This window comes from Crinia signifera, chromosome 6 (genome assembly GCF_055691185.1).
Source record: "Crinia signifera chromosome 6, ASM5569118v1, whole genome shotgun sequence".
NCBI classification, from domain to species: Eukaryota; Metazoa; Chordata; class Amphibia; order Anura; family Myobatrachidae; genus Crinia; species Crinia signifera.
In genome coordinates this window covers 94,075,500-94,099,210 of record NC_139222.1, presented here as the reverse complement: position 1 = coordinate 94,099,210, position 23,711 = coordinate 94,075,500, and the positions used below count along the sequence as shown (strand labels likewise).

The window sequence follows — 23,711 nt, the reverse complement described above, 5'->3', positions numbered from 1 at the left end:
AGTACTGTGTTTGGGAACATGGATATAAACAATCTTTTGTGCTATTTATTACTGTATTGCCTACTCTATCCAATGTATACTGAAACCTGTGTGTGTCCATTGCCAGGACTAGGTTCATCTGCTGCCCTTTAGGACTCCAATGCTCTGTAGCACAGAGGAATTATGATTGTAAGATGTGCCCACAGGAGGGAAAACATCTGAGGGCTTACTGTGATCACTGGCTCTGTATCTGATGTATTACATAGACTGGGTGTGGATCATTGGATAGACAACAACTAGGTCGACATGACTGAAGGTCAACATGGGGTTTTCCACTTTTATTTTTACTTGAATGTCGACATGGACACTGAAAACGTACACCCCTGTCCCCTCGCATGGCACGCTGAGTTTGCCATGCTTCGGGCACTAATTTATCTTTCCGCCACACCCTAGTGCCTTGATGGCTAACCTTGACACTCTAGCTGTTGTTGAACTACACATCCCAGCATGCTCTGCTTCAGTTTTGCCATTTGCCCATGCTAAATCTGATGCAGAGCATTCTGGGATGTGTAGCTCAACAACAGCTGGAGTGTCAAGGTTAGCCATCAAGTCCCTAGTGGATGGTAGGGAATGAACTACATTAGAAACCCCACCACCACCACCACCACCACCACCTGGGAATCCTGAATTTGTCCTTGTTAAACTAATGTCATATTACTGCTTTTTCTATGGTCATCTCAGTTAGACCTACTGTATGTTTGTTTGTGAGTGCAAAGTCCAAGACCAAATGAGACTTTTACAAAACTGGCAGAAACAATGGGTGAAATGTAATAGGATGAGAGAATCAGAAAGTGAGAGATTTGGTAAGAAATCTCCAGTTTTTGTAAAGCGGCAATCATTTACACTTCAGAATCAAACTGGTTTTGCAGTGTAAATGATTGCCGCTTTACGAAAACTGGAGATTTCTTACCAAATCTCTCACTTTCTGATTCTCTCATCCTATTACATTTCCCCCAATGTGTTTGTTAATATACAGCCAATGCTACACTTTTACCTCCTGTTTTCTGTAACAATCATTTTCTTTTTAATGGTAAGCTGAAGACACCCTCCCTGCAGAATCCTAGGGATCTGAGACCTTCCGTTTTGGAACCACTGTGGTTAGACATAAAGCTATTATATTGTTTTGTAGATGGAGCAATTGGTTCTGATCTAACTAAAAGGTGATTCATATTATCGGACTACGGCCCTAACATTTTTAGCCGATATCTCTCACACTAACGTTGGCACTCAAAGGGTTAATGTTCTACCAGATTGTCTACAAGAATACTGAACATTATCCTGAATAGCTGAGGATATCCTCTGCTCGCTTGCTTCTCTGTGATTAACGTAACGCTGTTTGTTTTCCAGGTGATGGAGGGAACGATGTGAGCATGATCCAGGAAGCAGACTGTGGGGTGGGAGTTGAAGGGAAGGTGAGAATATACAGTATTTATATATTACATGTGTTGCTCACTGCATTATGCAAGGCTCCAATGTTTGTTTTATAAATGTTATGCTACAATGAAGCACATTCTGTAGGCACATGCATGTAGAAGTCCCAATTACTACTCTGTCCTCATTCCTGGATTGTGATGTGAATCACATTGCGATGGTTCCCTTTATTTTAAATACATTCTATAGAACATGGGTTACTTGTGGTCAGTGCCATCCCAGGGCTTTACATGTGCTCTGACGGTCACGCCTCCATAGCACATGACATCATGGAGAGGAGGGTGGGGCCTCCAGCCTCAGGATGCTCCAGGGAGCTTCACAGGCTGCAGTGTTTGTCTGAGTTGTTCACTAGATGCTCTGGGTGCTCTTCTATCCAGGTATAGGGACTACAGGGCAGCAATGTCAACCACAGAGCTCTGTGCAGTGGCGCCTCTTGCACACCCCTAGGTACGGCTTTGCTCACTGTCATTTTTTTACGTTTTATTGGGGAATTTCTGTATTAATGGGATGGAATATCCACAGCATAAGCCATTCCAAAGGGTACCTTAGTCACATGCATCACTGTAACAAAATTAAAGTTTTGATCCATAAGTTCTTGCAGAAGATAGCATAGGTGGACTAGTTTTAAGGGGTATTCAATTACCAGTGGTAAATCACTGCAAATGAAAAAAGGGAGGTAGTCTCCGACTTAGAGAATCGGTCAAATTGAATAGCCTCAGGCGCTAACAGGCGTTAAAACACAGAATAATGAAATGTTCACAGACTCTTGCATTAATGTGGTCGCGGTACCAGTTAACCCAAGTAATAGGTTTTTGTTTGTTTGACCCTCTGATGCAAATAAAAAATATCCCTGATGTATTCTGTGTTTGGGGCTAATTAGAAAGCCCCAGGGGATCTATCCCAGCTAATTGAATTCCCCTCTTCTTGTCAATTTAAAATTTTTTAAATATGTGAGAAAATAAGCAAAAATGTTTAAGCGCAGAATTGCTTCAGGCTAGATTTTATGTATTATAGTGTCACATGCCAATGATCTAGCTCAATCGCAAGGGAGCAAGGTATCCGTTTTTGTGTTTGTGCATAAATGATTTCCATATGCAGTGGTAAATGGAGAATGGTCATCTCTGTGTATAGGCTTACAGTCTACATTTACATAATTCCATTCTTGCCCTTTAAAACAGTCTAATTTGTATTGTAAGCTGTCAGGATCCCTATTCAGAGGCGTAGCTAGGGTGGAGCCGGTGGAGCACAAGCTCCAGGCGCAGAATCATCACATGGCGCGGGAGCCGTGCACCCTGCCACCGGCTCCCCCCTGCCCTGCTCGCCCGCTCCCTGCTGTGCCCGGCGAGTGCATTGCGGTGGCGATAGAAGCAGGAGAATGACACTGCTGACTGAAGCGCTGAGGTCACAGCGCTTCAGTCGGGCACCGGAGCTGTGCACCGCCAGCCCGCCTGCCTCTATTTTTAATTCAAGCCTCTCTCCTGCTGGACCGCGGTGCTCGCCAATAAGCGCTTGCAGTCCAGCAGCCAATCAGAAGCATTGGTGGCAGCTGGACTGCGAGCGCCTATTGGTTAGTGCCGCAGTCCAGCGGGAGACTTGAATTCAAAATAGAAGTGGACAGCCGGAGGCGGAGCTGACTTGACTTGTAATTTATTGCGCGGGTCCCGGCGCTCAGCTCAGCAGGCGCCGTGCAGGAGACACGCTCTGCATCCTCTGCTCCTGACCTCTTCTTGCCGGCTACCGCAGCCGCTCTGTCTGTCAGGCAGCACCGGCTTATCTTCAGCAACACTCTCTTATCCACCCTCCTTCCTGTGCTGCTGGGGCTCCTCCTCTGTCCTCTCTCTTCATCTTCCTGAAGCACTGGCAGCAACTATAATGACGCCTATTAGAGCAGAGGACGGAGGTCCTTCATGTCACTCAGCCTCCAGCTGTCCCTACTCCTGCAAAGTAAGTGTCCAGACTCGTCTCCAGCATTCTGTGAGCACTGAACCTACAGTGGGCACTGTGTGTATAAATGGTGCTACTATGGGGGGCTTTATGTGTATGTGTTGCTACTACAGTGGACATTATATGCAAGGGGCATTATGTGTATATGGCACTATTGGAAGCATGTGTATCAACAGGACTACTACTACAGTGAGCATTATGTGTAAAATGGGGGGGCACGAAACATGCCCGGGCACCGTGGCACCTAGCTACATCACTGTCCCTATTATGTCCATAAACAGATTGTATCTTATGTTGCCTTTGGGTTTCAGGAAGGGAAACAAGCATCGCTGGCTGCAGATTTCTCAGTCACACAGTTTAAGCACCTGGGCCGTCTCCTGATGGTGCACGGACGGAACAGTTACAAGAGATCAGCCGGCCTGAGCCAGTTTGTTATTCACCGGAGTCTCTGTATCAGCACAATGCAGGTATGGCATATATATACTGTAGTGCCTGAGTTTAGTTTTAGGCCTGTATAGCTTGTATTATGGCACCATTACTTTTTGAGACCAGTATAGGGTAATGGCAGTTCTCCTATTACCCTACATCTCCGTGTTGACTCAGAGGTATCATATTAATATTGTAGAATAACTGGTCACTTCTGTACCCAGTATATGTCCCATCTCCCAAGAAATCCACATGGTAAATTCCAAGTGTCATCTTAACAGTTTTATTTCGGAAATAATTACGAATTGTAAATTAATTCTGGAACTGATCACTAGTATGACCTACAGTACTTTGTATTCACTTATAGATGTAAACTTTTTCTCATTCATTTACATTTAGCTTAAAGAATGTATTGTGCAGGTTTTAGAAGTGAAGATATTGCCAATATCAACCAATCAGATTCTATTTATCTTTATCTAGCACCTTCTAAAATTAATAGCTTAGAATTTGGTTGCTATGGGCAACATCTTCACTTCTAAAAATCTCCAGCTAAGTAAATATACCCCTAATCAGTGGCGGTTTTTACCTATGGGCTGCAGCACCCCCAGGTAAAAACCGCCACTGTAGTGATGCCAGATGCAGTCTCTGAAACTGCTCTGGCTTCACTGTGATTGACAGTGACTTCCTATGTTTGCGCATGCGCAGTACCTATATCGGCACTGCACACGTGCTGGTCCTGGTGCCTGTCATTTGTATAGTACAGGCGCGGGGACCATGATTACTTCTATGAGCTGCTGCCATAGCAGCCCATAGAAGCTGGCCATATGCGCAGTACAGAGGTTTGTACTGCGCATGGGCCAGTCCTGGTGCCTGTCATCAGAGCACAAGTGCTGGGAACTCACTGCAGGGACCAGCGTGGGTGGGGGTGCCTGCATCTCGGCCAGAGGCAGCCCCCGTCCCCAAAAAAGGTATGAGCCACCACTGCTCCTAATGCACACTTTCTACCATCCTGGAATGGCTTGGATTGAAGGCTCTCAAAAAATCAGGTGGTGTGCCCGGGCACAAGTGGGTGGTCAGAGATAGCCTGATAACGCGTTTCAACAAGTACAGTATGTCCTAAGGGTGAATACAAGCAGCTTTGTGAATTAAAAGAGGAAGTAATCTTATCATTTACATATATTCTAGTACATGTAACCACATTTGATATTTAAAGACATATCCGTCTTAGGTGGATGGTAGCAATGCTTACTATTAATAGGAATTACATCTGCTATGCTTGGACGGGTGCGTCTTTATGACCTGCATACTTACTGCATACTCAGACTGTTATATGGCTATTGGCAATAATGTCTTTCGTATCATGTTATTGCTCTTATCTTACAGTCATTGGTGTGGCTATAGGTTAGAAAATCCTTCAATAGAACACATAAAAAAAATAAAAAATTATACAATACATTTTTATAAAAATTTAATTGTGAGAGATGTTTTTATAAATGGCAGTTGGCACCGGTGTGTTATTGGGAGTTAGCGCAGATCCTCCACAAATAGATGGTTTGTAAACAGAAGGAAATGGTACAATTGAGGTGATGACTAATATGGTTTAATAGAAGGAAATTCTTGTTTCAAACAATGATCTGAAACATAAACAAACAGGCGCTGAGCTGGATGTGAGCATACTGGAAGCGGCTGAGCTTTTTCTGCAATACAAGCAAGTGCCGCTGTTTTGTGCCTGCGACCTTACCCATTTTCTGATGCTGATCACACTTATGGATTCTACTTCTGGCTGTGGTGTATTGTTCAGCTGCATAATCATTGGACACTATTTTAAATGATATGCATGATAACAACCAGTCATAATGACATTTTCTTGCATATCGTCTAGTGTAGGCATTCCCAACCACAGTCCTCAAGGCACCCTTTAGTCCTGTACACACGGGGTGACCTGGCTCTCTTAATGAGCAACTTGCTTAAGCACGATCGTTCAGCACACATCAAGGGACACCTGCGATGCTGTGTGCTGAGCTGGGCTTTGCCTATTTTTTTATAGCAGGAAAGCCTGTGCAAGAAGTGGCTTTCTCTGCGGGCGATGTGCAGGACCACCCATCACTGCGAACCATACACACTGAGCGATCAGGGCTCCATTTCTAAGAGCTCTAATCAGATCGCTTGGAAAATAGCCCCAAATCGCACCGTATGTACAGCGTTTTCAGTGTAAGGTGTTTAGTGATAATCAGGCTTTAGCACAGGTGGTTAAATCAAAATAACTAAACTAATTAAGTCACCTGTGCTCATGCATAAATAGAACTAAAACCTGGACCATCAGTGTGCCTTGAGGACCATGGTTGGGAATGCCCGGTCTAGTGTGAATGCATTATATCTTTAATGATGCGGGCTCCCATAAGTTAACAACAATGTAGTTTGACAATATTCCCCGATTGTGCTGGATGTACAATGACGGCATACTACTAAAATGTGGCCACTAACAAAATAGTTTGTAAAAATCACTCAGTGTATACACGCTATATAGTTTTGTCCAGGAATTCCAGTTGGTTCCAGGTGAAACCATTGACTACTATCGTCGAATGTGTATGAGGCTTGACAGTGCCTTTTGGCATTATGTCCTTCTATGGATCTGTTAGAGATGCATTATGGTTACCATTTCAATGTGTGCCTGGTTGGCATCAGATATTGGTATGGTAACATGGCCCTCAGTGGTGTAACTAGACATTATGTGCCCACCCCCTGCCCAAAAAAGTTTCTGTGGCAACCCCCTCGCCCTAACATACATAGAATTATCATTATTTTTGGTACTTGTTTCCTAGCACGGCCACACCGATTTACATCGGGGTGGTCGTGTCGGAAAAATCGGGTCGATCGCATCGCATGCGATTTGGTCGCATGCGATGCGATCGTCGCGACCGACCGATTTTGGACCCGATTTTTTTTTTTAATGAAATGTAAATCGGGTCCCTGGGACCCGATTTTACATTGTATTCAATGTAAAAATATTCCCAACCCCCCCCAAATTTAACGGCGTACACTGCACCCCACGATAGACGCCAACCCGAAGCGTGGCGAGCGCAGGCGGTGCGCGTCCTCCGACCTTTTCATTCCCCTACTATCCACGTCGGCGTGGAGTTGAGAATAGAATAGTGTGGCGAGCGCAGCGAGCCCCGCGAGGGGACGCGGATACCTTCACAGGTAAACGCGTCCCTTCGCGGACTTCACAGGTGTCCGCGTCGCCACGGACACCTGTGAAGCCCGCGATGGGACCCGTATAACTGTGAAGGTATCCGCGTCCGCTCGCCACGCTTCGGGCTCGGTGGCTCGCTGCGCTCGCCACACTATTCTATTCTCAACTCCACGCCGACGTGGATAGTAGGGGAATGAAAAGGTCGGAGGACGCGCACCGCCGCCGCTCGCCACGCTTCGGGTTGGCGTCTATCGTGGGGTGACGACGGGGACATCTATAATGTGAAATGGGTCATATTGGCCCATTTCACATTTTTCACATTTTTTCACTATTTCAATGTCAAAAAATATTTTAACATTGAACCCGATGGAAAAATCGGGGGCATCGCGTCGTGACCATTGTTAATGGTCCCGACCGACGCGATGCCCCCGATATTTTACCTTTCCCGACACGATTTCAATGTTAAAATATTTTTTAACATTGAAGCCTATGGGGAAATCGCGGGCATCGCGTCGGTCGCGTCGGGACCATTGTTAACGGTCCCGACCGACGCGATGCCCCCGATATTTTATCCTAGCCGGCCAAATGGACCTGATTTCAAAGGAAATCGGGTCCATCTTATGGATCGTGTACCTTAACTAAAGGTACACGATCCATAAGATTTGTGGCCGTGCTAGGAAACAAGTACCTTATTTTTTACCTACAGTACATGCTCTTTCCCAGGGGTTACATGCTCCCAGAATGCAGCACTCCCTGGTAGCGCTGTATGCACTGTGCTCCCCTGGTAGATGCTAGAGATCCAGTAGGACCTCTAGCATCTGTCTACAACAAGATGGGTGACGGACGGGATTCCGACAGTCATTTACCCGACGTCGGAATCCCGACTGTCAAAAGACTGACAGCCGGGTGCCAGACGGCCACCGGCTATTCTCCACCATGAGGGTCCACGACCCCCATAGAGGGAGAATAGAATAGGTAGCGAGCCACCATACCTGCAGAGTGGCGAGCGCAGCGAGCCCGCAAGGGGCTTTGTTGCGCTCACCATGCTGTCTGAGTCCGGCCAGTCAGGATCCCAACGTTGGGCTAATGACTGTCGGGATCTCGACTGTCGGACCCTATTACCACACCCAACAAGATAGCAGCCATTTCTTTGCAGGGGCTGAGCTAAAGGAGATTGCTCACATGTCACATTCTAAACCAAACAGGTGGACTAAACTACTCTAACTAGGCGCCCTGTCATGTGCCTGGTTAGAAATTACATTCATTACAGTCATCTTCACAAATTCTTATATTGTTTGAGGGACATATATTGTTTCATCTTAGTTAAGTGATGTTTGTAGGTATGTGAAAGCTAACAACAAACATACTTTTTAAACTGTGTTCTCATGATCACTTTTGCATGCAGTTTGCAGAAAATAAAAATTAATTTAATTTAATATTTGTTGAAGTATAGCATAGGTCTGGGGTTCCTCGTGGCACCCTTAATGGTCCTGGTTTTAAAAATATCCATGGCTCAGCACAGATGGTTATATACAATTGACAGAGGTACTAATTAAGGGCCTAATTCAGACTGATTTAATGTGCAGCCCGTCTGACCTCCCCACTGCGACCTGATAGGCACAGGACCGTGCATTGGGTCAGAGGGGATGTCATCCAATGATTTCTAGGTCCAAATCGGACAAGTGTATGGGCACCTTTTTGTTTTGGGTGAGTTATTTTGGTTATGTGCAGAGTAAATACTGGCCGTTTTTTTTTTTTTACACACACACCCCCCCCCCCCCCCCCCCCCCCCCCCCCCGCAGTGCAGCATGGTTTTGCCCATTTCTGAAAAAAATGTGGCCTGTGATCAGGTCTGAATTACACCCTAAGTCACCTGTGGCCAAGCATGGATATACGTCCAATAAATAAAAAAACACAACAAAAATATTTAACTGAATGGTGTATGTGTAAATTGTGACAAAAATCTAAATGGATAGGACACCCCCACCTATGGGAAAATGTAAAAAATATGATTTTGTTTTGTATGAAGCGGTAATCAACACTTTTCCATAAATCCTTGTTTATTACTTATAAAATAACTTTCCTAAATATATTATAATGATAGTATAATAAAAGCTGTTACCCTCTAATACAGTGGTTCTCAACCTCGGTTCCCAAGGACCCCAACAGTGCAGGTTTTCCAGGTCACCTGGCAGGTGCACTCGTTCTTCACTGACACATTTTAAAAGATCCACAGGTGGAGCTGATTACTTCACCTGTGATTCTGTGTGGAGACCTGGAAAACATGCACTGTTGGGGGTCCTTGGGGACCGAGGTTGAGAACCACTGATCTAATACATGTATAAGCGTTACACAGAAGAGGCTTGGCAGAATGTTGACTAACCAACCAGCCTTTACTGCAGTGATAATCTTATCAATGCAATCTGCTACTGGCCTTGACAAGAATGAATACAATATTAACATTCGTAGTATGAAATGAAAAGGAATATAATTTCCACAGAGGGATTTCCAGAATTGTAGTAACTGCACAATACACTTTCACCCTATATTTCCTCTCATGAGAGTATAGTACAAGGCCTGATCATTCTTCTACTTCTCCTCTCGCAATGACCTCACATAAACTGCTGCTGCCTATTCTGTAAATGTACAACCCGCTAATGCTGTATATTGTAATAGCAAAATGCAAGTGCCGGAGACAATGCCTGGGCTGTTTTTAGACTGTGTGAAATAGACGTATCGGATTTTCATGTGAAAGTAAAGCTGTTAGCTGAAAACCCGGTTTGCACTGTATAACCCCCAGGAATACGGAGATATCCTCAAAACTTGACCTTTTATAAAAACCTGGGGATCAAATTTGTGAGCCAATGGTCTAACCCTCTAGAACACCCAACAGGTCAGGTATTGAGGATTTGTGTCTGTGGAAGCAAGTGGCATAATTACTGACCCAACAACATAGATTATCACCCCAGCACATGGTTAAAGACCCACAGAACACATGGCCTAAGTCTCAGGTGTATATGTACTTTTGCACCTCTTGAGAATATAAAGCACCATCTGCTTTTAACTGCTTGGTAGAGAATGACCATTCAACTGTTAATAGCTGATCTTTAGAAACAGGTTGGACATCGTTAAAAATGCTGAAAAGGGCAGAAGTAACCATATGTACCTGGTTTCGTTACAGGCAGTCTTCTCATCTGTATTTTATTTTGCCTCTGTTCCCCTGTACCAAGGATTCCTCATCATTGGGTATGTACAGCTTTCTGTGACTGTGTGTGTGTGTGTCAGATGGAACTGAACAATTAGGAGCAAGAATAAGAAAGTAGTTCTATCGCAAATGAAAGGGGGTATTCAATTAGCCCTGGAGTAAACTCGGCGGCTAATCGCAGTCAAAAATCCCTGCGGTATGAGGGTATATGCCATTCCCTGAAATAGCGCTTGTGCATATACATTGTTTGTTTCTCCACTGTGGTTCCTAAAGCTAGGGACCCATTTTTTGTCTTTACAAACATATTTATTTATTCATTCACAGTGATTTATAGGTTTTAATCCCTAAATGGTTGAATGTCTAATATTATCAGTGCACATTTAGTCATTAATGTATAAGATGGCATTCATTCCTGTTGGACCTGCTTTGGTAGCACGTATCCTCACTGAATTGTTCTATGTAAATACAGCTTGTTTCATGCCCAGTAATCTGAAGGCCATCGAACGAGTTACTATTTTCTACTCTCTGTATACCGCCCTTCCTGACTGACCATGTACAGTATCACGGTTCGCGGCAAGGCCACTCCACCCTGCTCACTATTTTCAAAGAGCATAGCCCTTTGAATCTGTGGCCCCTGTGGGCTTGTGTGATGTAATCAGGATAATGAATGGGTGATGGCCAAACCCCCCTAACTCGCACTCTTATTGTGCTGTGGTATTTCTATCAGGAAAAGCCAAACTTGTGAGTCAGACAGAACTAAGAAAAGATTTATTGTTTCTATCCACTTTTTTCTTGTCTAAATGAAGGATTTTATGCCAAATCGTACCTATGAGATGTTGCTTTGTCCTGCAGGGGCTGATGGGCATATGCATCAATTGCACAGAATTGTTTTTCTGTACAAAAACAGACTATACGCTACACGATAAACAAAGAACAGTTACGGTGTACGCTCACCCAACACAAGATATTAGACTTTAACCGAAACAAACATCACACCAATAATAAGTCACCGCTACATTTCCAGACTAACTAGCTTGGTGCACAGGTGTAGTCATTACTAAAGTTCCATACACGTGTATTGATGGGGGGGAAAGCCGCTCAATGCATACACATGAAGTGGCTTTCCCCCAGCCCAGCGGGGGGCGGGCGACTTTGCATAGCACATCACTATGCAAAGCCGTACTCAAAGCCGCTCATCTGCTGGTATTACCAGCAGATGAGCAGCTTTCCCGGTGATGTTGCGGCACCACTCATCGGCAGGCCTTACACACTGAGTGGCTTTCAGCTGAAAGCCATTCAGACATGCTGTATTGAGCGACTTTCAGCTTAAAGTTGCCCAGTGTGTATGGGCCTTAACTGTCACATTATCAAACATGTGTTGCATTCATTTCTAACTGATACATTGTACACATCCAAAGCTGGCCTGGACACGTGACCTGTTTGTAGATCTCTAGGACTAGTTTGTCCACCAGTTCTTTAGAGGCACATAACATAAAATTGGCCAATGAGCTTTGATTAGTAAACAGACTACAACAGAAAACCATGTACATTACTGTGTAACTAGTCATATAGAAAACGGAGTAATTTATCAAGCCACTGTATAATGTACCCTTTTAATAGCCTCCTTCACGGAAAGCCACTGTCCTAATTGCCAGTGGCATATTATGCAAATGAGGGAGACCGAACCTAGGTGTGTAAATAGAAAATATTTATTTTTTTACAGTCGATTTTTATTTAAGTTTTCAAACAAGATCATTGGGAGTGGCGAGAGTGGAGACAGTAAGGCAGACAAAATGTAAACCACTAAAACCAGAGTCTGGTTTTATAAAACAAACAGGATGAAAAAAGTAAGAGGGTCACATTATAAGCTAGGGGAAGGATGAGGCTCAAATCAAGTTCTCCAGGTGTTCCGTGTTCCTCCTTTGTATGCAAGGATGAGGATATAAATTAAATGAAATCCCAGCACTATATGACTCAATAAGTGTGATCTGATATAATTTTTGTTCTTGCAGATATTCTACAATCTACACAATGTTCCCGGTGTTCTCCCTAGTTCTTGATAAAGATGTAAAGTCAGAAGTGGCTATGCTGTATCCTGAGCTGTACAAAGATCTTCTTAAGGTGTGTGTAGCTAATGTCTGCTCTTAGAATGCCTGTACTCCTGCCCTTGTATACAGTGTCTTCACACCACCTACAACTCTCCTCTCTTTCCAGGGACGACCGCTGTCCTACAAAACATTCCTTATTTGGGTGCTGATTAGCATTTACCAAGGTATGTTTTAGGGCAATATTCCAGAATTTGCTCTGTAATTTCTCGCTATATATGTATGCTGGTAATGCAGGCGATGACCGTACAAAGAGTAGCAATTCTAATATTGCTAGAAATTTCTTTTTTTAACAGTATTTATTCATGGGTCTATTGAGGCTTCTTAGGAAGAATAAGATTGCAGACAGGAGGTTTATGAAACATAGAAACATAGAATTTGACGGCAGATAAGAACCACTTGGCCCATCTAGTTTGCCCCTTTTTAAACCATGTTACCTCAAACCATATTTGTTCCTTATTTCTTTGGCAGGATATCAATATGCCTATACCAAGCATGTTTAAATTGTACTACTGTATTTGCCTCTACCACCTCTGCTGGGAGGCTATTCCACTTATCAATGTAATTATTCAGAAGTTGACTACACCAACAATGCTACATTTCTGAAAGAAGGCAGAGTGGTTTAGTGGAACAAATTATTTTTTTCCGAACAGGTATCAGGATGGGTCACAGACAATGTCTAGGTACAATGTCAATAGAATGATGTTTTTCACAATTTTGTTCATTTATTTGGATAATATGGACATAGACATTCTCTGTGAGCTAAACCACACCCCTTCTGGTAGGACATTAGTGACTTTGGTAAGGAACTATGTTTTTGGGCTGTGGTTAGGAGTTAGTGTGATTGCCGACTACTTGGTACACCTCACCTGCTGCCACAACACTATCCCTCCCATTACTACAGTGGGGGTTGCAGGATGTCATCAAAGGCAGGAGAAATTTGCGCGGATGCTCATGATGATGTAGCCAATGGAATCATCAGCATCACAGAAGGCGAGGCATCAGCAGGCAGAAATACTGACCAGCTCCCACTGTGTGAGGCTGCCCCATTCCTTAAACTCAGAGTGCACCAAGTTATCTAAGGCAATGATGAATTCTGTTTAACGTTCAGCTGCTCTAACAACTATCCCCTTCCTTCTCCAGGAAGCATCATCATGTACGGAGCTCTGCTTCTGTTTGAATCAGAGTTTGTCCATATTGTGGCTATCTCCTTCACATCTCTGATCCTCACAGAACTTCTAATGGTGGCACTGACCATTCAGACTTGGCACTGGCTGATGATCGTGGGCGAGCTTCTCAGTCTCTCCTGTTATATTGCCTCCTTGGTTTTTCTACACGAGTTTATTGGTAAGAACTGTCTGTCTTACACCATTAACCACTTCCTAATCCTCTCATGACCTAACATACAGTAGATAGGAATTATTATGCATGGTTTGTTTACCATATCACACATGACCAATAGATACTTCACAGGGCAAATCGATTCCTCTTATTCTGTTCTTACTGGGTACAGAAGGTGGAGGCTGTAAACCTGTGTGTAGCATAGCGTTTGGTGGCTCAGATTGAAATGGTTTGGGACAGAGAGGGGTATTTATAAAGCTCAGGGAGAGTTAAAGTACCCACCAAGAAATTTATTATTTACAATTCTTCACCTCATTTGCATGCACCCATAAGTGTGTGGCTCTAGCATGTCTGCTAAATTCATGTGCCTAATTCAATGCAGCCAGCGAGGGGGTTAAATGGCGGGAATCGCTGAAAACAAGCGACCCTCCCCGTTTTAACCCCCGCACCGTCCGCTCACCCTATTCAATGTTCCAGGGGAACCCTCACAGTCAGAGGACAGTGAGGATTCACCCAAACAGCGAGGTTTGCAGCTAATGCAAGGAGCACGCTGCATATAGCTGCACACGCCATTTCCCCATTGCTGCAAAAACCCAGCGATGGGGAAACGGCATGTGCAGGGGGGTCAGTTGAATACTGACCGTGCGAGCTGTGACAGCAAGCACTCAGCACTGCTCTCTGTCACAGCTCGCAAAAATCATTGAATATACCCCAATAACCTCTGCACTGTATATTTAAGCAGGAACAATTTCCTCTTATCTGATACATTGCATATTGATTTAGCTTAATTTCTAGCAGAATCATATTTTCATCTAACATGTGTAGTAATACCTAAAAATAGTAGAAGCTGTGATCTGGTGAAACGATGTAGTTCACAGATATTGCGTCGGCCTTTCAGGACAGCCAATGCCCAATTTATCTGCAGATTTATCAGAAAACATCTAGGTTCGCTGACCACCAATACCTTACTGTCAGCCACAACGTAATGATTGGATTATTGGTAAGTGTATATGCACTAACCAATCATAAGACAGGTTGTGACCAGGTGTGTACACAGCCTTGTATAGCAGAGGTTCCTCAAAGTCTGTTTTCAAGTCACCCCAACAGTCCAGGTTATGAGTATATCAATGCTGGGCCATGTATGCCCTAATTAGTACTTCAGTCAATTTGAGTTAACCATCTGTGCTACGCCTTATCTATAAAACCTGCAGTGTTATGCACAGAAACAGTTCTATCACTTTTGGACGGTATGCATGTCCCAACAGTGGAAATCCCGGACCGTTTTCACTCCACTCGACAAGCGGTATTCAATGTTCTGCCTGTCGAGTGTCAAAAACTGGCTGTGTTGGGGAAAATGGGTACAGATTATCGAAAAACGGCCGTGAATTCAAAAATGTACGGCAATTTTCGACAAAACAGATCTGATCTGTCGGAAACGGCATCATTGAATAGGTGACGACCGCTAATACCCCCGGCGGAAATAGTGACCAACATTGAATGCCCCCCTTTGTATTCATCTCTTCTTACAAACCATTGATTTTTTATGTATGTTCGGTATGTGTTACAGATGTTTACTTCATTACCACTCTGTCCTTCTTGTGGAAAGTGACTGTGATTACACTGGTCAGCTGTCTGCCCCTCTACGTGCTGAAATATCTGAGACGAAAATTCTCTCCTCCCAACTACTCCAAGTTAACAACCTAGAATGAACGAACGCTTGATGCTGCTTTTTTGACAAGTGGATACAAAAAAAGGAAGTTTACTTCGGAACTTTAGCATTTAGAAGATGATCAAATGGTTTAAGATCATTCCTCAAAGGGAACAAATGATACAGGGTCACCTGACTTAAGTACTACTGGATATAGTTGGCTCTTTGCTATACTACAAAAAACTAAGAGCTAGAAGACTGCCACTGCTGGATGTCCTTTACTCTGCTTGTATACTTGTGACTGGAATCTATCAGTGTAGGTAAACTCTGTTATTACTCATCCATGGAGGGATACATAAGGGAACGTTGGATTTGATCTGAGGGAGCCAGCACCTGCAAGTACTGTACACCTATGAATATCCGTTAATCTGTTCTTTGTGAGAAAGATGATCAAGTAATTGATATTTTGCCCTTGAATGTTCAAAAAGTGTGTGCGCGCTCTTAATAATAGCAGTACTGTAACCTTACCAGAGAAGCTAGATGTTCTCAGAGCATCCAACCTTTCCTCTGTACCTGACCAATAATGATCACTATATGGCATGTCCTTTTGCTGGTTCCGTCACCAGGTCAGTAGTAGTATATGACCGCTTGTACACTCACTTTGCACTATTCTTCACCATTTCCTATTTATCCTTGGCTGTGATGTCCTGATTTACACTGGAAGCTAAATTAGTTCTGGACTTTTAAGCAAGCGTAACCCTGATCTTTAGTTTTTAATCTTCGACATTAAGCACCCGCTGTTGCGCTCTTTACTTTTACTGTGACATAGATGCTGGTCCATGTATGATGATGCAGTGACAATTAAAAGATCTATATAAACATAAACAAGAATGGAACAATGCTTCATCCAAACTGAATACAAAATTCTGTCCGTGAACTCCCTGCCCCTCCCATAAATATTCCATTACAGAGTGCCAAAATGTATACTTTGCCAATGGCTCACAAAGTAGTAATGTAATTTTACAATCATGTGGTTTAAGTTTTGCATGTCCCCATGTTCTGTTACTGCATGTGATCATATGCTGCAAATATAAAGCAATGCACAGATTATGCTGTTGATTCTGGGAAAGACTGTAAACGTACCAATCATTCCGAAGATGCAGAACTCTCTCCCGAAATGATATGTTTAATAAATCCCATGATGCAGGGGCATCAGTATGCAGAACCCCACATTACTGTACTCCAATCACCATGTCACTGTTCATTTATTCAGGCCTGGGATTATGCCCATGCTATATAATTCCAGCCCATGCCTCCTATGGTAACAGAGCTACTACTGACTCTTCAATAATTACCATTCCCCTGGGTTATTAGAGTGGACTACAATGATATTTCCTATTTTTCTTTGACATTTTGTGCAATATTGCTGTAGAGTAAATTCTGGTGTCCTGGTGTTTGCTACATACTGTGTTTCTGATTATTTTGTAATGAGATGAACATATTTATATTGTATTTCATGAACTTTTTATTTATTCTGTGGAGTTATAATTTAACACCTGCCTCAAAATGTAAAAAAAGGGATCCATAAGGAAATAAAGTACATTTCTGCAGAAATTACTTGGTTTTTATTGGCGTTTATCAAAAGAGCATTAAAAAAACTACACCGTCAGGTAGAAGGGCACTGAATATTTCGCTTTGCCCAGTAGGTGGCACTAAAGAGACAAATCTCACACAGAATGAAGAATTTGTAGAACCAGTAAGCCCCAGAGTTCCCAACTGTCCCAAACTCAGGCCCAGTGGTCAGCCAAGCCATCTGGTTCATCTGTGTGATCCTAGCAACTGCTGACAGCCACCCCATGTCTGTACGATTGTTACTAACCTAATATTCTAGATCCAATCAAGGTTTCTAGTTTAGATTCACTTCTCAGTTAGTAATACACATACATTAATGTGACTTGTGCATGTACTGTAGGAGCAAATTAATCAGGCTCTCAAGAACAACTATAAACTGGTATTGAGATTAGTGTAAAAGTCAGCTTCCCTCAAACATGTATTAAAACGAAATGAATAATGACTGTAGATTTTGCTGGAAATACAGTTTTACTGAGAAGTGCCCTGGTGCACGTGGAAAGCAGCTGATGTGGGCAACTGCTCAGCCTAGTTCCTAGTGGACCCTAAAATTTAAATGTTTAACTAAAGTAAAATCTAATTGTCAGACTATTTGGTTAGATGCCTGCAATGGTTTGCACAAGATGGGCCTTTAGGTGAAACCTGGTTCACCCTTAGAAAACAGTGTAATGTGATTTGTAATGGACTTTTATGGCTCACATGTTTGTATTATAGCTAAAAAATAAGCCTGTTTGTAGATGCTTATGTACTGGACCAAATACAAATGGTAGATTATATATATATATATATATATATATATATATATATATATATATATATATATATATATATATATATATATATCCTTTACAGTGCCAGTGATTTGCCTGTCAATGCCTGCGTCCCCTCTTATTCAAAGCAACTCCCTCACCTCCTAATCAGTCCATGTTGCTATAACTGTATGCTCTGTAGTGTAGAAATATGCCAGCAATGCTTCTCCACTACTTCACATTCTATTTGTCTGGTTTCCTGATTCAGGATTATGTCATCAGGCAGAGAGACAGCCTATCACCTTCTGTGGCACAGTCATGTGTTCAAAATATTGCATCAGAGGCTTTCACACTGCAAAATGGATTGGATTTGAACCTTGTAGGATCCTTCTTTTAACACGATTTGAATTACTGGGATTGTTGACCCGGTATTTTGACTATGGAGCTTTTACACTGCACCTAGAACCGGGCTGACACATTTTAAAAAAAATCGACAATATACCGTGGTATAGCTGCGGTGTGAAAGGGGTATAACAAAAATAAAAATGGATTAGATTCCATATGAAATTGTTACTATAAGAAGTAAAAAATATTATGTAATTGATGTATTCTTGTAACAGTTTTATGGAACAGAAAGCAAAATAGCTGTATTTCATTTTATTTTATTACATTTAAGTTTTCAACTGGTACACTATTGTTTTCCTCAGAATTAATACAATTACCGGTACATTAAATAGATGGGTAGAGCAATTCAGTTAAAATCAGTTGCCTACAAGCTTTGTGGAATACGAAAGAGTCCTTATGCACAATTGAATTAGACTCAATGGAGCATATTTAATTAGCCGTCGGGCTAACTATGGGAGGTTAGGCTTAAGCTTTAATACGCTGAGCTATCTACTTTTATCCAATTTTCTCCTGTGGTAGCTCCGGTACTGCAACCAGCCTGGGGTAAACCTGTGAATATGTTCCTTTGTGTTTTAATCTAACCTGCATATAAAATAGCTTGTCAAGTACTTACTAAGAAAGGTACAATTGTATTGACTGATGTGATGTAGCATGTTCCCCATTCACAAGGTAACAACATCTATACCAACCATCCATACTAAATAGAATCCATGCCCAATGGATCCAGCAACAACTGAAACAAAATCATCACTTGCTAAGGTAAGTCATTAATAAAAGGTCCCAGATTTAATCATTTAGCTACACTAAATAGACAAAAGTTAAATGAAAATATATTTTATATTTCTATATGCTATGATGTGCAGTACACATTAAAATATATATGTACAGTACATACATGAAAACTACCTCTAATAGGACTAATTCCACAGCAATGTTGCCTCGTGTGCTCTTATTGACTTTAGGAATGCTGTGATCAGCTCCCACCCTCCCACCCTAATTCCTTACATACAGTATACAAAAGTTTCCTGATAAAAGATAATCATAAGCTATATAAAATGATCTTCAGCAAAAGGACTAATGGAACCACAACAAAATGAAACCTTGTCAAAAAGGAACTAAAATCAATCACCCAAAAGGAAAGAGAAAACATGGCAGACCCATCATGGTCCCATACACACTAGATGGGTTTAAAAAAAAAAAAAAAAAGATATAGTTCATTTGTGGCCCTTCTAAGCAATTTGTGTATTGCTTAAGGCCCATACACACTAGAAGATTTTCATTTCAAAAGACTTTGCCAAAATCTCTGAAAGATATATCTATCACCAAAGTAGTGCATACACACAGCTATTTTCCTCAAAGAGGCAAAAGACTTTTCTGAAAATCTTTCATAAAAAAGGCGATTTACATAATGGTCTGGGTTTGAATTACAAGGGTTGGAGCAGCGGCCATTGTATTCAGTGCATTCCTGTTCTTGGTGCCTGATTCAGAACGGACTGCTGGGCTGCTTATATTCGTAGACCGCAATCAAGTAAACTCCACCCGCACCATTCTGACCGGGCAAAATACCACTCATGTGCATGGTAAATATTTAATTTGCAGCCGTGCATGTAGGGAGAAATCCATTCACTTGCGACAGCAATGTATATGTTACGCCATAACAAAATTTACATTGGGGGGCAGTGGCGGTTGTAACATATACATTGCTGGCCTGTGAAAAATGTAAGACATGGCTTTGTTGGACAGGGGACTATGCACACTATAATGCCCATTTCACATTATACCACATACTGTAATGACCATTACACAATATGCCACACACCATAATGCCCATTACACAATATGTCACACACTGTACAGGCTCCATGCCAGAGGTAACATGCTCCGTGCCATGGATAAGCTACTGTGTGCCCTGCACTGCGCAGTAAAGGAGACAGCCGGACAGAGTGGTGGGAAACCCGGCGGTCTCAGAGCAGGTCTATGCGTCCATTGTGTGGCTATTTCAATGATGCGCCGCCTCGCAAGCCAATTGGAACTTGTGGCCTGGCAGCCAATCACGCATTGGTAGCTCTTGAAGGGCTGCTGGGCCCCAAGCTCCAATTAGCTCAAGTCACGAGCCGGCGCATAAATTGAAATAGCCACGCCACAGACAGATGGACCTGCTCTGAGATAGCCGATTTTCCCAGCGCTGTGTCTGGCTGTCTCCTTTAGCGATGTAGGCAGGGACAGACAGCGGGGCAAAGTGAACGGACGGAATACAGTTCCACCCCATTCCTGCTCACTTTAACCCCTGGGGGGCAGTGGTGCCAATAATATATACATTGCTGGCTTGTGCTAGCAATGTATATATTACGGGCTAATACATTATCATTTGTGCCCAGTGGTACCAATAATATATACATTGCTGGCCTGTGCCAGCAATGTATACATTAATGGCTTAAAAATAAAGCATTGGTGGCCAGGGCAAGTAAGCTCCGTGTTGAGCAGACGGGGGAAAGGGGGGGGAGCAAGCAGGCCGGGAGGGGCGGAGCGCACAGCCTGTGTGTGGCCGGACGGGGAAGCGCCGCAGGGAACCGGCCGAGCGTGACAGCAGGGCAGCGCAGTGAGTATGCAGCTGTGTCTGAAGCGGGGGGGAGGGGCGGCAGGAGGAGGGCGGCTAGCCGGGCTGCTGTACACACTAGGCGATGATGGCCCATCATCGCTAGTGTGCTGGTAAAACAGATGGACCACCTCGCTGGCGATGATGAGGGAGCGCGCATCATCGCTAGTCGGGGATCGATGGCCCATGCACACTAATCGATTTTAAAAACCGTCTGTTTCCACCGATTTTCAGTCTTGTAAACTCCCTGTGCATTCCGGCTTATTGCTGGGTCGGTGACATCACATGGGATGGGGCGGAGGAGGCAGCTCTTGAACGGGACCTGGGTCGCTCGACCCGGGTTAACCATTCACACTGCACCATGCCCGGGAACAACACTGGTAGCTGCCAGGGTTGAAATGCCGGGGCATGGCTCTCAGGATTTTGGCCGAGGACCCATTCACACCAGCACTACACCCGGGTTGTTCCCTGGGCCAACACGGGGAAAAAGACTGGTGTGAATGGGGTATAAGAGGAGTTTCCACCAAGTACTAATCTGCAGGGTTCTAAGACGCATGCAAACAATAAAGGGAAAGAAAGAAAATGAAAGAAAGATTAATGTTTTGTGTATAATTATAATTGCAAAATGAATTCAAAAGCCTACTGATTCGTAATAAAAACATTGTCTGAAACATTCCATGTAAGTGCAATTTGCTATACAGACAAATCTGTTTTTATGGGGGTTAAATACTCCTGCGAGCCAGTGGCGTAGCTATGTTTTGGGCGCCCCCCCCCCCCATCGCCGCCCCGCCAAGCACCCCTACCCCGCCGCCCATGCAAACCCCCCCCTCAATCCCCCACAGCCTTACCTATCGCGCTGGTCCCGGCGGCTCCGTTCTTCTGCTGAGGACCACCAGAAAATGGCCGCCCCCATACAGCAGACAGTTTCAGAGAACTGTGTGCTATATGGGGGCGGCCATTTTGTGGTGGTCCTCAGCAGAAGAACGGAGTCGCCGGGACCAGCGCGATAGGTAAGTCTGCGGGGGATTGAGGGGGGGGTTTAACTGTAGCACCGCAGCCCCCGGCGCCCCCACATGCACAGCCCCCCCCCCCTCGTGGTGGCGGGGGCTGCGGTGCTATATTTACGCCGCTGCTGCGAGCCATTGTATAGATATTTATTGAGCAAAATCACTGAACATGGAATAGATTTTTACAAAAATATGGCCTAGTGCATTGAGCAATGCATTCTCTGAGTAAATGTGGCTGTTGTGATTTACAAACGGTGATAAGTCAGTACAGAACACCCTCTCCATCAACATTTCACAATATTTTTTATCTAGCTTCAGTTCCACTCTATATCATGCACTGTAAACCTCCCAGTTGACAAATGTGATACCTCCAGGAGGACCCAACAGGATACCAGATCAAATTAATCAAATCTGAGTAGAGAGAATGGCTTTCTAATAGCTGTGAAACTACTAATTGCAGTGTGTTATGCCAGGCAGTTTACTACCTTTTGTTTACAATATTGTTACTAATATATATGCAAATCTTTTACTTTTTAAATCGACGGCAGCTTAAATAACAGGCTAATATTTAGCATAGTGATAATTATTGGAAGACAATAAATAGTGTTATAATGTATACTATATTACGGAATCCATATATTAATATATTATAGCTGTCTGTCATACTACCCTTGAAATTTGTAAATCTACATACAGTATATAAGATCAGTACAATCTTATCTGTTTTGGTATGGGATTATCACATGCAATTTGATAGTTCAAATCGCACGTGTTTATTTTCTATTGTGATGCAATGAGCGTTTCCAGTGCGTTGTCAATATCGCAAGGCAAAATAATATGTGCATGCAGGTATTTCTGTACTACATCGCATAGGGCAGCATGTATGGTGTAATGGTTAGCATTACTGCCTCACAGCGCTGAGGTCATGGGTTCGAGTCCCACCATGGCCCTAACTGTGCAGAGTTTATATATTCTCCCCGTGCTTGCGTGAGTTTCCTCCGAGTACTCCGGTTTCCTCCCACAGCCCAAAAATATACTGGTAGGTTATTTTGCTCCTAACAAAATTAACCCTAGATTGTCTGTGTGTGCGTGTACATGTGGTAGGGAATATAGATTGTAAGCTCCACTGGGGCAGGGACTGATGTGAATGTTTAAATATTCTCTCTGTAAAGCGCTGCAGAATGTGTGCGCTATATAAGAAACTGTTAATAAATAATGTTATTGTACTACATACTATTGTAGTGTAATCAAAATCTGGTGTTGTTTAAATACTGTGTTTCCCCGATAATAAGACACTGTCTTTTTTTTTTTTCAAGAAAAAACACCATAGGGCTTATTTTAATTAACATTGACACCATGCCCCCAGTCCTGCTTTTACAGACACCATGCCCCCAGTCCTGCTCCTCACCTACAGCTCTTTCCAGTTTTTCAGGCTTTCCGCTAGGGATTATTTTCGGGGTAGGGCTTATTTTGGACTAGTTTCCAAAAGCAAGGGTATGGCTTATTTTCGAGGTAGGGCTTATTATCGGGGAACACGGTAGTATGTAGTTCAAATCACACATTGTGTACAGTCCAAAATAACATAGTGCACCTAGCACACATCTCACCATGTGTGGGCATCATTAGAACCACAAACTGTTGTCATTCTTCAATATCACTTATTTTGGGGAGGGTGGGGCATTTCTTTGGTATGAGGTCTTCACTGCCGGTATTAACTATAAATATAGATAAGACAGAAGGCCAGTTGAGTATTAAGTGCACCTATTTTGCAGATATTTCCAAGAATTCCGCTATGAAATTGTTCACTTAATTTTTTCACATAAACACAGTTTGAATCCGTCTTTCCAGTGAAACGGTTTGGTATTCAGCAAAAGGAGAAGGCTGGAAGCGCTCTCTGAAGTCATAAAGTCCTAATCCGTCCCATGACAAACAGGGAATTTTCCAACGAACTCTGCTTATAGATTTTGTGCTTTGGCCTTTACAAATTGTTCCC

The 23,711-nt window shown here is 43.2% G+C and overlaps 1 protein-coding gene across 1 annotated transcript in view; it reads left to right on the top strand.

Moving 5' to 3' along the window:
• Positions 1-16,946, top strand: part of ATP9A (ATPase phospholipid transporting 9A) — a 97,207-nt gene extending 80,261 nt beyond the window's left edge. Inside the window, exons 22-28 of the mRNA XM_083146502.1 lie at positions 1,387-1,451; positions 3,726-3,881; positions 10,215-10,279; positions 12,251-12,359; positions 12,453-12,510; positions 13,487-13,690; positions 15,252-16,946. Coding sequence (XP_083002628.1) covers positions 1,387-1,451; positions 3,726-3,881; positions 10,215-10,279; positions 12,251-12,359; positions 12,453-12,510; positions 13,487-13,690; positions 15,252-15,388 — 794 coding nt within the window. The 3' untranslated portion in view covers positions 15,389-16,946. The remainder of the gene's footprint in view (positions 1-1,386; positions 1,452-3,725; positions 3,882-10,214; positions 10,280-12,250; positions 12,360-12,452; positions 12,511-13,486; positions 13,691-15,251) is intronic.
• Positions 16,947-23,711: the final 6,765 nt, after the last annotated feature.